At 50.1% G+C, this 14,029-nt stretch overlaps 7 protein-coding genes across 7 annotated transcripts; 5 read left to right on the top strand and 2 right to left on the bottom strand.

Annotated features, from left to right (window-relative positions):
• Window positions 1-779: 779 nt before the first annotated feature.
• BU24DRAFT_473616 (uncharacterized protein) lies at window positions 780-2,208 on the top strand (the record flags this gene model as incomplete). The annotated part of the gene is made up of 2 exons (XM_033532802.1): window positions 780-851; window positions 907-2,208. 2 exons carry the CDS (start codon window positions 780-782, stop codon window positions 2,206-2,208), a joined length of 1,374 nt encoding a protein of 457 aa, XP_033377797.1.
• Window positions 2,209-3,011: 803 nt separating this feature from the next.
• Window positions 3,012-4,080, top strand: BU24DRAFT_379872 (uncharacterized protein). Its single transcript, XM_033524703.1, has 3 exons — window positions 3,012-3,412; window positions 3,479-3,580; window positions 3,649-4,080. The coding sequence occupies exons 1-3, from the start codon at window positions 3,094-3,096 to the stop codon at window positions 3,948-3,950; spliced, it is 723 nt and encodes a 240-aa protein (XP_033377796.1). The 5' UTR covers window positions 3,012-3,093; the 3' UTR covers window positions 3,951-4,080.
• Window positions 4,046-6,098, bottom strand: BU24DRAFT_428359 (alpha/beta-hydrolase). The gene has a single exon (XM_033529461.1). The coding sequence runs from the start codon at window positions 5,915-5,917 to the stop codon at window positions 4,121-4,123; it is 1,797 nt and encodes a 598-aa protein (XP_033377795.1). The 5' UTR covers window positions 5,918-6,098; the 3' UTR covers window positions 4,046-4,120.
• An 80-nt stretch (window positions 6,099-6,178) lies between these two features.
• BU24DRAFT_401204 (uncharacterized protein) lies at window positions 6,179-7,614 on the top strand (the record flags this gene model as incomplete). Its single annotated transcript, XM_033525485.1, has 2 exons — window positions 6,179-6,734; window positions 6,786-7,614. Exons 1-2 carry the CDS (start codon window positions 6,514-6,516, stop codon window positions 7,612-7,614), a joined length of 1,050 nt encoding a protein of 349 aa, XP_033377794.1. The 5' UTR covers window positions 6,179-6,513.
• A 122-nt stretch (window positions 7,615-7,736) lies between these two features.
• Window positions 7,737-10,012, bottom strand: BU24DRAFT_467832 (uncharacterized protein; the record flags this gene model as incomplete). The annotated part of the gene is made up of 4 exons (XM_033532478.1): window positions 7,737-8,162; window positions 8,213-8,495; window positions 8,548-8,622; window positions 8,679-10,012. 4 exons carry the CDS (start codon window positions 10,010-10,012, stop codon window positions 7,737-7,739), a joined length of 2,118 nt encoding a protein of 705 aa, XP_033377793.1.
• Window positions 10,013-10,493: 481 nt separating this feature from the next.
• Window positions 10,494-12,252, top strand: BU24DRAFT_358502 (major facilitator superfamily transporter; the record flags this gene model as incomplete). Its single annotated transcript, XM_033523996.1, has 4 exons — window positions 10,494-10,614; window positions 10,660-11,262; window positions 11,317-11,768; window positions 11,824-12,252. 4 exons carry the CDS (start codon window positions 10,494-10,496, stop codon window positions 12,250-12,252), a joined length of 1,605 nt encoding a protein of 534 aa, XP_033377792.1.
• A 386-nt stretch (window positions 12,253-12,638) lies between these two features.
• On the top strand, window positions 12,639-13,294 carry BU24DRAFT_497081 (ribosomal protein S30). The gene is made up of 3 exons (XM_033534239.1): window positions 12,639-12,665; window positions 12,715-12,870; window positions 12,926-13,294. The coding sequence occupies exons 1-3, from the start codon at window positions 12,657-12,659 to the stop codon at window positions 12,947-12,949; spliced, it is 189 nt and encodes a 62-aa protein (XP_033377791.1). The 5' UTR covers window positions 12,639-12,656; the 3' UTR covers window positions 12,950-13,294.
• The last annotated feature ends 735 nt before the right edge of the window (window positions 13,295-14,029 follow it).

The following is a 14,029-nucleotide window of genomic DNA, read 5'->3' as shown; positions in this document are numbered from 1 at the left end:
AATGGTATAATCTGTGAGGCGGCTCCAAGCGCGTTTGGGCTGAACGATCGCTGCACACTTTCACCCGCCTGCTCTCTCACTCGTTCGCGGTGTTCTTCTTGTTCTGATGAATCTGATCTCTAGAAATTATGGATACTTGATGATCTAGATATTTGTAAGGCAATTGCAAGCATACGGCGAGGTCTTTCTCAACGGGTGATCCAAACAATCACAGTGGTGCACTCTCTTGCTGTCTACAATCATCGGCGCAAGATGTAATGAACGATTGCCTCCCAAAACCCGAATACAAATTGATCTGTAAACCAAAAAAAATTCTTCTCGAACGCTCTAGTTTAATTGAAAACCTCCCTCGCAATCTTCCTGGTGACCTCTCATTGGGTGAGTGGGCAATCCCAACCCCCCAGAAGGTGACTCTTCTCTTTCACTACAATCACTACAATCACTGCTGAGGCAACCATCCACCTGCGATCATAATAACGCAAGGAAACTCCCACTGGCCACTTCCTAAGTGAGACTAGCCTTCTCTTGTCCCCTCTACCTATTTCTTCCTTTACTTAAACTCTCTTCCCCTCCAACCCTCAACCTCAGCGACAAATACAACCTCGACGAAAATCAATCTTCAACCTACGCTTCTAGTCTCTTTGCTACCACAAGTCCTTATATACTCTATATACCATTGCAACCACGAGACCAGTTCAGTTTGAACATTGACCTTTCGCCTATACCAATACACCTCACTTCCATACTTCACTTCCATCTTTCGCTTCCACACCACCACCATGCTCCAACGCAACTCCTCCACCATCCGCCGCCAGGCCCGCTACACCTTGCTTGGGGCGCCATTCGTTCACGTATGTAATCCTGTCATCACTTCCTTTTCGTCGTGTCGTGTTGACTCGCTTGTAGAAACAATGGCAGAAGCCCTTCATCACCAGCCCACTTCGCCGCGACCAGAGCAAGCGGGCATTCACTCCCGGCGAGCTCCAGTGCTGGGAGCAGAAGATGCAGGCAATTGGTGCCCGCGAGATCGCCCGCCGCCAGCAAGAAGAAGAGGCAGCAAAGCTGCACCTGGCACAGCTCGAGGCCATCAAGGAGCAGGAGAGGGCCGAGATGGCCAGAGTTCAGGAACAACAGCAGCAGCAGCAACAGCAACAACACCAACAGCAAGAGCAGCAACAGCAGCAAGAGAGGCAGTATGCCCTGCAACAAGTGGCCATGATGTCGGAAATGGCCACTAGGGCCTACAACGCCCTCTACACTGCGGCCGATGAGGCTACCTTCCTCTACCTCGCTCCTCACGTCATTGAGGAAGTCCTTCGCCCAGCATGCTCTCTCTTGTGGAACACCGCACCCGTGTTCCACTTCGATGTTGGAGAACTTTGCTGGCCTCTGGCCATGATGGAAGAGATCAGCCAGAAGATTCGCGCTTGCCAGCAACCACCCGCCGCAGCATCAAGCCTCCTGGAGGCCATGGAGGTGTTTGCAAGCATGTTGGGGACCGCTCAATCTCCCATCCTGTCTACCGTCGCCGCCGCACACTTCCCTGCCGTCAACCACTTCCCTGCCGTTGCCGACTTCCCTGCCGTTGCCGACCTCCCTGCCGTCGCCCAACCCCAACAGATTTGCGTCCAAGAGACCTACCAGACCGCGCCCTCCTTCACTCCGGAACCGGTCCTGATCCAGAGCGTTCCCGACCAAGGTGGTTGCCAGCCCGCCATCAACTTCACGGACGCCAAACCGGCACAAGAAGCCTCCTTCTCCTGCTTCACCTCCACCAATCCACCTGCACAAAATGTGCTTGCACTCTCGTCACCACAGCTCCCTACGCCAGCCGTCACCACTGGCACTACTCCCAATGCCACCGCAGGTGATGATGATGAGAAGGGGTGCGTCCTCGCTGCATTGTTTGCGGATTCTTACGAAGTCTCCGACCTGGTCGACCAGGTAGAAGAGAAGAAGCGACATTGCAGAGGCCCGACTTCCATACTCTGCGAGAGCCTGATGACCCTCCTCCAGAAGGTCGTTGACGGCGTCGCAGGAAAGCCGTTCATCATCACCGGCAAAGAGGCCGGGATGTACGGAGAGAGCGTGGTACGCCTTCACAAGGCGCTCCAGGGATTGTCTGGCCGCCATAAAGATGCGGCTGAGACCAAGCGCCTTACCAGTAAGGTTCGCGAGGTCAGGCATTTCTTGGGAGTTTCTGCCTGAGCAGCTCGGAGGAGAGACGAAGGAGATGATGGGGGAAATGATGATGTGATATGATGGAGTTCTCGAGATTTCTTTTCCTTTTGTTTTGGGCTGGCGTTTTATCTTACATCTTGCGCAGATTCCGCGGCATGGCCAGGAGTCTTGTTTTGGTTCGACTTGATATTTCAAGAGGTTGCAGGCTCAAGTCTCCCTCTTTTGCGATAAATACCCCATAGATATTTCAAGAGGTTGCAGGCTAAAGTCTCCCTCTTTTACAATAAAAACCCTATAAACTTTCAACTTTCATGGATCTTTTGGTTTACAACAAGTGATAATGATTCTATTGCCCTGTAACAAGACTCCCGTTTAAACTTTTTGATGAAGTGAAGAATGATCACTCTTACTTGTAATAAGAATTTCGCGTTCAATATTGAAAACACACATTTAATATTAGTTAAAGACAACGTTTGCGGTCTTTACCTTTTCCTTCTTTATGGCTTGTGTCTTTTATATCTCTTTAAACATTGACTTCAAAAATGCAAGGTAACGCGCTTCAACCCAAGCTGCGCTACAAAAACTCAACAAGCCTACAATTGACTTACATCGTGGATGGGCAATATTATAAAAAAATTGAGCCCGTGAAGAATAAAAATTAGGAGTCATTATCACGAAGCCAAGTCTTGGAACGTTGCAGCAATTGCCAATGGAAATCCGTTCCCCTACACGGTTACGGATTCCGTGGAGGCCGATGCGCTCATATGTGGATCTCATAACCTTAATTGTACATCTTCAATCGTACATCGCACATGTTTATCCCAAGCCAAGAAAAAAATTCAAACCTCAAAATTGACTTTCTCTCTTAACATACGATTCACATTCAGTCATTCCCAGAACCCAATTCCGAAAATGCAGCGATTATTTCGCACACGCCCGCGCCTCGTCTTCGCGGCCACAGCAGTAGCAGGTACTTCGTGTACCGCTGCAGCGGCGTTGTACCTTAGGATACGTGATTGTCGGTTCGAACCATTCGGCCCGGAGACAGATCGAGTTTTCTTTGCGCATTCGCTGTTTAAGCAGACGAATCCCTTTAACAAGCCAATGTCGGCCGATTCGTGTGTGCGGGAGGTCCCGTTCGAGAGGCTGGATCAAGAGCTGCTTGAGGATGCACGTGCGGGGGGCACGAAGCTTATTGAAAGGTTTTCGCAAGGGCTTTGGGGAGGTTCAGGTGAGGATTGATCTTTACGTTGGATTGAGGGGAGATGGAATTAATGTTGATTGTTTGTGTGGCTAGGTTATGCTATTCAGAGAAGGATCATGGAATTTACGAAGAATGATGAGAACAAGGAAGACGTGTGGTCTAAAGAAGACCTACTCGCATGCAAATATTCACCAGGTACACCTCAATTCCCCAACCGCGCCCCAGTTTGTGTTTTTAATGGATTTTCATTATATTATTGGCAGGTACATATCTCACAAACCACTTCCTGGTTCTCTCCAAGACACCAACGTCCATCATGTTGCGCGGCTGCTTCGACCCACATCACTCAACGCCAAGACCAGTGAATGTGGATAACCTTATCGACTTGCAAGCTTATATCGACCAAGAGAAGAGAGCTGCAGTTTTCAAACTCCGTGCAGCGACGTTTGATGGGACGGAGGAGGCGAGCGAGAAAGAGGATCCGTTCGGAGGCGTGGGTGGGTGGTTGCATAGGCAGTATTCTTCGTTGTTGGTTGAATCTGGAGCGCAGAATTGTATGATGTAGAGTTGCTTGAGTAACATGTATTATTGTGTATTAGATGGGTGTATATTATTGTAGACTAAGATAGATGTACATTATTGTATGATAAGATAGATAGACATGTATTTCGCATTAGAACGCTTCTAGAGTACCGAGAATAACTACATGAACTTCATTCAAATCTCTACATAACTCTACACAAACGGCAGCACCAAATGACTAGGATTCTCACCCCCAAAATGAACCATATGCCTCCCCTTATTCAGCGAATGCTCATCGCTCCCAAAATTGCTCACCCCAAAATTCCTCCCCGAAACCGTCAGCCTCAAACTCTCTCCCGCCTCATACTCAATCCCCATCGCCCAGATCCCAATATCCAGCCTCACGACCGTCCCCGGCGAAACCTTCTCCTCCTTCTCATGCGGATGGAACGGCCAGTGCGGATGCATAGAGCGCGACTCGTCGATCGCGCGATGGGACGCTCGGAGGATACCTAGGGGGCCTTTGTACAGCACGACCTCTGTCTTCTCTTCGGGCTTCATATCGTCGAAGGAGGTGATGGGGAGGTTTTTCCAGGGGATGTTGAGGTTGAGCATGGGTTGGCCTTGCTTGTCGAGCTTTTCGAGGAGCACGTAGACGTCGAGGTCGTTGTGGTCGGGGCAGGTCATGTAGAGGACTACTTTAGGGAGGCCGACGAGGCGGGTTGTTTCGGGGAAACGGTGCGTGAAGGTGGCGGATTCGGGGTGCTCGGAATTGTAGGTGGTTTGTCCTTGTGTGGTTGGCGCGTCGAAAGAGAGTGTGTGGTCGGACTGGAGGAAGAGCTTCTTGTATTGTGTTCTTGGGATGGGGAAATCTTCTTCTACGATGTTTTCGTACGATTGCGGGATCTGGTTGCCAAATCGGAGGAGTGCCATTCTGACGCGTGGTGTTTGTAGCCAGTCATTCTTCTTTCCATGAAGGAAGTGGTCGAAGAACGAATGTAACTCCTCATCGGCTTGAGGGTTTCCCCATAAGTCGTACCATTCCTGCCAAGGGTGCCATCGTAGCCATTTGTTTTTGGTATCAACCTGTAGCCACGCTCGAATAGCACCCATACCATGCATCGTGTTCGTCCAAGTACCCGTAATGTATGTAGGCACATTGATCTTCCGCATGTCGGGACGCTTATCATTCCACCACTCGTTAGCCAGCGAATGTTGCTTGAACATCTCGCGGAAACTCTCCATTCCATGCCTGCCTTTCAGCATGTACTTCACGATAAGCTTATCGAACAAATCGCCCGCGTATATCCCACCACGGGCAAATTGCTCACGATACAAGTCACCGCAGCCCTCGAACGGAGCGATGGCTTTGAGAGACGGTGGCTGTAACGCAGCGATAAACCACTGCGCGATTGCAAGGTGTGAGTTCCCTGCCAATCCTACAGAACCGGTACACCATGGGAGTTTCGCAATCGCCTCGATACTGTCGTATCCATCTTCAGCCTCCTGCGTTCCCATGATCACCATGCGTCCGTCGCTATCGCCCGTCCCGCGCGTGTCGATGCTGACGATCGCATATCCGCGATCCACCCACACCGCGGGATCAAGCCCTTCGAACTTCTCAAGGCCTGAGAGCGTACCATCTGGGATGCCGAGATTCCAAGGCGTCATCAGTCCGAGGGACATGATACCGTTGAACTTCTTCCCAAACGGCGACCACATCAGCAGCGCTGGGACTTGCTCGTCCGCACCCGACGCTGATGGTGGTGGTCGGTATACATCGGCGTAGAGCTTCGCGCCGTCGCGCATTGTGATCGCGACATCATGTTCCACGAGTATACTCGATTTGAGCGGTCTGGAGTTGGGATGGGGGCTTGTCCAGCCAGCAGGGAGTGTTTCGGAGCGCGGGTTGAATTCCGTGTAACCTCCGCTACCAGGCTGAGGTGGAGATATTGGAACGATGGGGACTTTGACGCCCTTGAAGTTGTTGTATTCCATTGCTTCGCCCATGATTGAAGATGATGGCAAAAGCCAGATCAAAGCCCGGGGACCACCCCCGGTCTATATCATCCCCTTGAGTTGTCAAGTTGAAGGGACGATGTTTTGGTCCGTTGTGGGGGAACACGGCACGCGGGGCATCTCGACCGAGCTTATTGTGAATCTGGGGAAGTTTTCATAAAAAGAACGCGTATGTTGACACACTATACGAGTGGTTTATGTCTGGGCCTGGTGTTTCGCTTCGGTTCGTGAAGTTGTTCGCCGAACCGAGCCGGGCATTAGACCAATCAGGTTGATTCCATCACCTCCAAAAGATACCGAACCGAACGCCCCATAGTAAATAATCGAAGTTGTATGGTAAGAAGTGTAGTTCATTCGATTGCCTCCCCATCGGCTCCACCATGAATGCGGGGAAATATCCTGTAACTCGAGTGGAGCCTTTGTCGGTTCGGTTCGGTAAAGCTGGGACGATGTCTTCATGTTGATCTCATGCGTAGGCAGCATAGCCTGTCCGACACAGGTTATAAACCATATCCGGAGCTTGATCTGGTCTAAGCCAAGTGCACTACAATTGCAACATCTTGCAAGCAACAACAAACAAAACAGCCATGGCAACTATCACGCAAACAGCTTCCTCTGTCATCAAGGCTTCTGGGGCTCTCAAGCCACAGCCATGCGGCCCAAACAAGCTCTTTGCCCAGGGCGACATCAAGTATGGCGATTGGAGAGATGAGCTTATTGAGAATGGCTTCACCGTTGTCAAAGGCGCTGTTCCACGCGAGCGTGCTGATAAGTATGCCGATGATATGATGACCTACCTTGAAGAATTGTAAGTCATCGTCTCTACCATTCCACCAAGCCATAGCTAATCCAATTACAGCCAGGGAGGACTTGGATTCAAGCGCGATGACCCCTCTACTATCAAAGAGGAGAACCTGCCCATCATCACCGAAAAGGGCATGCTGCTCGGTTACGGTGTCGCTCATGAGGACTTCACATGGTCCATTCGACAAGAACCCGGTGTCATCGAGGCTTTCGAGCGCATCTACGACACCCCAGACCTCATCGTTTCTTTTGATGCCATCAACGTCGGATTCCCCAACCGCACAGACGTCAAGCCCAATACCCCATGGCCACACCAAGACCAGGATCCCGAGCGCCCTGGCTTCCGTTGCATGCAAGGCATCGTCAATCTGCTGCCAAACGGCGACAATGACGGCGGGTTGATCGTGTGCAAAGGCGCCCACCGCCTCAGCGAGGAATTCCACGACGAGTTCCGCAACGAGCCTAACAAGATCTGGGCGTGGACGAACGAGTGGTACGGATTCACCAAGGAGGGAATGGCTTGGTTGGAGAAGAAGGGCTGCGAGTGGATCAAGGTGAACGCTGAGCCTGGTGACTTGCTGCTCTGGGATAGCCGCACGCCGCACTACAATCTCAGTGCTACTGGCAACACGCCTAGGTTCTGTGCGTATACTTGCTACATGCCAGCTGTCGATGCGTCGCAAGAGGATCTCATCCGCAAGAAGCATGCGCTTGAGACGACGCAGAGCACCACACATTGGCCAAACGCTCTTCATGTTGGTGGTATCCCAGTCATGAGGAATGGTAAGCCATGCCCTTATAACACGGGAAAGCCCAGGAAGCCGGTGAACTTGACAGAGAGGGGTATCAAATTGACGGGCGTGCCATACATCGCCGCCGCATAGTTTCTGACATTTTTAAAAATGCATGTAGTTCTCGTATCAATCATATAGTGTAGTCAACCATTCAATTTAAAGTTTCAATCACGGTGTATGTTCGATGGTATGATTATGAGTGAATCGATTATTTAATTCATGCGGGGGCTTGGTGGCATAGAAGGCAGCTGCGAAAAGGCTGCCCAGTCCCACCCGATTAGATCAGGTAGAGACGGCGAATAGCCCATATCGTCAATGTCGAAAGCATTGAAAAGATTTGCGTGCACCTCGGACCAGATACGGTCATTTTCGCCATCAAACGTCTCTTGGCTCTGGTCGGTTGGGGCAGGGCCAACTAAGATCCCAGACTGGGCGGAATGGTGGGAGAGCGACTCGCTTGCTGCTTCGTTCAATGCTTGAGAGGTCGTTGGTCTGTCTTCCGCTGTATCGTCCCCCTCCGTCGTGAGGCTTGTATAGTTGGCATCCATCAACAGTTTCAGCTTCTGCAATATGGGGTTGAGATCAACACGCCAACAGTTTGTTGCATCCATCAGTTGATCAATCACGTTCAGAATAAGCTGATTCTCGTTAGTCACATACACCTCTAACAATGTATATGTCTACTAACCGTCTGATCTGTAGTGACCATACGGGACTTTGGGTGGCGTACGGTGTAGATATAGAGAACGAAACAGGCGTGGAGAGTGATGTGGAAAGTGGGAAGTGCTGCCTCGAGTTCCAAATCATGGCTTTCAACGGTGGCGACAAGTATTTTCCGAGCTGTATTCGCGGTGATGGCTTGTCCATTACGGATGATCTGCTGCCACGGTTGGTCTTTCGCTACGATCTCTGCAGCAAGCCAGACAGCCTCTTCACTGATCAAAAGGCTATTTCGACATAGCATGACCAAGCTGATGGATAGGTTAGTTGATATTATAATGGTTATAAGGATATAAAACCTACGCATTGTGGTACTGCATAGAAATAAAGGCCCTGAAGGGATAAACGCGTTCGCCGTACGGTATTTCGCTCGCGGGCCTACAAATAGGAATTGTGTTAGCATCAGCTATTCAGATGGTCGATCGCTTTTTTACCTGTATTCCATAGGAATGCTTTCAATCCACTCTGTTAGCATAAGACAGCATTCGCCAGTAGTTTGAACTTTTGCGCAAATCGCAGCTTGCAGAGCCTCGGATTCACTGCTACTCTCCTCCTCGCGGACGGTGGCCCGTATACATCGATCGCCTATCGTTCCCAGGGTCTCCGCCAGACTTGCCATAACGATGAAGTTCCTCTCCTCCTCGGATGTAGCTTTGCCCATGTAAGACAAAACATTGCCTCCGATCGCCGGGGGACCTTGCATGTCAGACGACCGCGACCGACGACCTAACTCGAACGCGAACAAAGCTTCAAAGCAACGTAGGCTCCACCATACCCTCTCCTCTACACTCAATCGATGAAGTAGTGGTTCTAACTTCTTTGCTCTCTTCGACCCTTCGAGGCCTAACGACACTGCTAAGGAGATGCTTTGAGTAAGGTTAGCCCATGCGGCGGTATCACGTCCTCGAAACTTCAAGAGAAGAGCAAATAATGCCGCACCCCGAACAGCCTCAAAATCTCCGGAACATAGCACATGGCCATATAAAGTCTTGCAATATGTTTCTGCGTCGATCAGATCCTTGGAAGGTTGGAGATCTGTAGCTGAAAACGCTCCGAGGATGATGACAAGATAAATCTGCAACAGAGACGGTAGACCATATCGTTCTGCAACACCTTCAGGTCCATGACTTTGCATAAACCATATGGTCTGTCTCGCTTTTCCCTCCTCCAGAAAGGGATAGACCGTGTTCACAGTTTGGAAGTACCGGTTGAATAATGCATCACACGTTTGACTATTGGGTAGCTGAGGAGCTTCCGGAAGGTGAAACGTAAGACCTCTTAGCAGAGAAGGTGATGATTTGGGACTGAAGGATGTTCTTTTTTGCTTTCCTAATCTGTAGATAGCGAGCTCGAGCCAGCTCGTGAGAGCCTCTATTACAGTCCGTATGGGCTGTTGACGGAGCAGAGGCAGTCTCCCCTGAAATTGGCTGCTTTCGTGCCGTGCCGTGGTTTCAAGGGCCCGGGACGACGCATTGATTTCTTCTTGATGTTGCGAAAGGTCGGGCCCCGGAGTCGGGTCATTGATCGTAACTGCATTCGGAAGGTTACTGGTCCTTTTCGTTGCCTCTCGACGCTCAACTAATGATCCTGGCCGGCGTCGGTCCTCAGTAACGCATGGTACTTGGGCGACTTGGCAGGCATGACAGGATGGCCGTTGCTCGTCGCAACGTGTTTTTCGACTTCGGCAATAATTGCATGCAAAATTGAGCCGTCGACGTTTACTCCTTGGTGTGAAAGACGTAGTGAGGGCATTGGCGTCCGATGGCATGGTAGCGAGCAAGGATTGCAACAAGATGAGATCGGGATGTGAAAAGTTCGGAATGTGAAGAAGGAGTTCGAGCACATCCCGCGGCAACCCCAGCTTTCAATGATAAAGTAGGAACTGAACCGAACCTAGACTTGTAAAAGGCGGGGGAACCGGGGAGGCCAAGGTTTGGGTCTGGGGCTGGCTGTGGAGAAATCCGACCAACGCTAAGGCGACGAGCGCCGCGTAAACCAATCAGGGTGATTCCATTTCCATCTCCACATGCCGATGGCAAAGGCTATCCGTTGAAAGATTATGAAGTTGGCGACATATAGAAATGAGGCCATGGGCTGTTCGATCAAGGGTGTCAGAGAGGGTCTGATACAATTTCTTCTCCGATTGTCAAGTTCGCCATTCGTTCTCTGGCGAACGCATTCAACAACCACAGCATTGAAAATCCTTCGAAGACATGACCACCGAGACAAAAGACGGCAACACCCTATCTATGATAGAGGATGTCGACGCTGGAAATGTCACAGCCGGAACCAAATCCAACTCTGGCGGTGTGAATCTATATCAAAACAAGGCCATCGTGCTGATTCCAACACCTAGCCCCGATCCAAAAGGTTGGTCTTTGTCGCATACTAATGATTTTCGCTAACATTTGCAAGATCCACTCAATCTTCCAGCATGGCACAAGTACTTGATGATATTCCTTGTGGGTGTATACTCTGCATTTGCCGTTCTTGGGACGTCGGGCTTGGGCGCGGTGTATCCAGAGGTGATGAAGATGTACAAACCAGAAGAAGCAATCCGCGCGACCGATTTGATGACATATCCCACCCTGTTCATGGGACTCGGAAACCTTTTCAGTATGCCCCTTTCGGTGGCTATTGGAAGACGACCGGTATTCTTGGCTTCTCTGGTGTTGCTGCTCGCCTCCAGCATATGGTGCGCGTGTTCGGGCAATAACCTCAGCAGTCACATCGGAGGCCGCAACATCTTCAGTATGGCAGCCGGACAAAGCGAAGCGCTGGCTCCACTTATCGTCGAAGAGATTCATTTCTTACACGAAAGGAGCGCAAAACTTTCATGGTTTGTTGGTGTACAGACCGTTGGCACTGCTGTCATGTTCATTGCAACTACTGCTCTAGTTCCAGTCTGGGGGCTGAAGTGGTGGTACGGGATCATCGCAATTGTCACAGGAGTTCTCTTGATACTGTCCGTTCTCTTCATGGTTGAGACGAAATATGACCGGCCTGTCGATGCTGATGGTAAGCACTCAATGACTTCAAAATGGCCGCCCAATTTTCGCTAACGATTCGTAGGGGGTTTGGTGCAACTGAAGTTCGACGAGCAGGGGAATCTCGATAGCGAAGGCAAGCAGAACTTCCTGTACCAGGTCACCACCAAGCAAACACATGTTCTGCAGCCAGAAATCTTCGGGCCGAGAACCTGGCGCTACGATTTGCGCGTCTTCCACTTCAAACCTGACTGGAAGGCGACAGTAGTCTTCTACAAGGAAACTCTGCAATGTCTGATCATCCCCAATGTCTTCTGGTTGCTGTGTCTCAATGGGGCATTTCTTGGCTTGTACGTTTACCAGGCGTCCACTTTTGCCCAGCTCTTGATGCCGCCACCACACCTCTTCACGAGCATGGAGTTGGGCTACGTGCAACTGGTGCAGATTGCCGATTGCATGATCTTGATTCCTGTTCTTGGTTACGGAGCGGACTTCCTCGTCAAGTCGATGAGCCGATGGCGTGATGGCATTTTCAAGGTGAGTCTTAATCCTAGCTTCTACAGCACTTTAGTTGAAGGCTAATCATCAACAGCCCGAGTATCGCCTTCTTCCAATCGCTTTCCCCGCGATATGTGCGATCATTTCGGCTGTTCTCTACGGTCGCGGAGCACAAGATCTACTGAGCTGGCACTGGATGACCATTGTTGGGCCGTACCATCTGGGATACTTTGCTTTCATCGGTTGCAATGTCATCAGCATCGCATACTGCATCGATAGCTTTCCCAGGAAGGCAGGACCTTTGCTGCTCGTCGTTTGTGCAGGCCGTGGCTTTATATCATTCGGTCTGAGCTATTCCACGGTGCCTGCCATCAAGTCGCTGGGATATGATGGAGCCATGAACATATTGGCTATCATAAGTGGTGTACTCCTGGCAGTCCTCGTTCCAGCTTACTTGACGGGTCAATACTTCAGGAACCTTTTCGCGAAGAAGGTCTTCAAGGAGGAATCTTCGGTGCATTGATACTTCCTCACGAATGTTGGCGCCATCTGAGATGAGATAGATTGGAGAAGGCTTTGATAGTAGATAGTACGGGATTGTGATCAGTCCGAAGCCAGTGAATTGAATGTGGAGTGCTAGTTGATACGAAATCCATATCACCTTCAAAGAAGTTCAATTAGCCAGTGAAGTAACACATTCGGTCTCAAGATATGCAATTTAACTCGACAAAATTAAATAAATGTGTAATGAGTCGAGTTGTTTGATCAAAGGTTCAACGCAAGTCGGATGTTGGTGATGGGATGATGCCAGGCAGCATAGATTCAACGTCATCGACGCTAAGCCACATACAGAGAGGGGCTTGGCATGTATCATTGAGCCTTCGCACTAAAATAATTTATCTTGATGGACAATTGCATACGACAACTATGGGAAAAGTAAGTTGATCGACCACAGACTTAACTGCAATTGCTCAATTAAAATCAGGTTCACGGAAGTCTCGCTCGCGCGGGAAAAGTCAAGTCCCAAACGCCCAAGGTTGAACCCCAGGAGAAATCCAAGACTCCTAAGGGACGCGCCCACAAGAGGGATATCTACACGCGCCGCTTCGTGAATGTCACTGTGACAGGCGGGAAGCGCAAGGTACGTTAGAAACGAACAGGCGCAGACGAAGATCATACTGATTTCGGCTTTGAAGATGAACCCCAACCCATCGTCCTAGATCCTAGACACCTCCAACCGATTCCCTCTTGTCTCCCGAGGCAAACCGAACATCAATATAGAGCCCTATATATATTCGCAAGGGAGCCTAGAGCATGGTCAGAGAAGGCAAGAGTGTTCTTCAATGGAACCTCATAGGAATGGAGAGTAGCTTCAAGAGCATATATCCAACTAAGGCTGCGACCCCGTGTCTCAACAACATCCACACTCGTACATGACTGTTTAGTTGTTTCGTGTTGCTGCATCGTGTATATCGCAGTTCGCCTGCATTAGCCTACATAGCATCGTCCACTAATGTATTCCGTAACCATGATTAAGACCAATCAGGATACAAGTCCATTGCCTTTGACCCGTCCAGCGCCTTACTACAATTGTATCAAACTAATCTTTGAGCTTTTGAGCTTCTAAGCTTTCCGAGCTCTCTTCTGAACGACCTGTCCATAGCTACAAGTAGACCGACCCTTCGCAAAACAACTGCGAAACTTTGTGTAGCTGCTGCCCCTCTGCTACCGAGCCCGAATGATGACAACGATCGGCCAATTTAGGAATATGCTCATGGTTTGCTGCTACGAGTAGACCATGACCCTTGCAAGATGGGTATTTCTAATCTTGTCTAGGTAAGGCAGCTCGGAACGGCGGGGTCTCTGGTATGGCCTAGAGGAGATACACAGGACAGACCATCCACCTTGATAATGGACCACGATCGGGGATTCTGCAGGACTAGAACCGACGTCCGTCCCCCCTGAGGAAAAGAAACTTGGAATCCCTTGACAGATTAATTACGTATCGAACCCTCTTGGAAGCGTGGGCCCAACGAGTGGTGAGCACACGTTGACCTGCTTTAGGCTTAGCGTGCTGATTCCGAATGTCGCCATTCCATTTCTTTATCGGCCGTCGGGCTACTCATGGAACTAATTCGACCTCCAAAATACACCAACACCACCACCATTACGACCACAACTGCCATCCATCATGATGCCCCAGACTATCATTATTAATATGCCCGGGGCCTTGCTGCAATTGATATACTTCTACCGCCGTCCATCCCGTCACTCCTCAATCTCGCCTTGAACATCCCTCA

The sequence above is a fragment of the Aaosphaeria arxii genome (assembly GCF_010015735.1).
Source record: "Aaosphaeria arxii CBS 175.79 unplaced genomic scaffold BU24scaffold_13, whole genome shotgun sequence".
Lineage (NCBI taxonomy): Eukaryota > Fungi > Ascomycota > Dothideomycetes > Pleosporales > Aaosphaeria > Aaosphaeria arxii.
The sequence above is the reverse complement of the archived record's forward strand: the minus strand, read 5'-3'. Positions and strand labels throughout refer to the sequence as shown.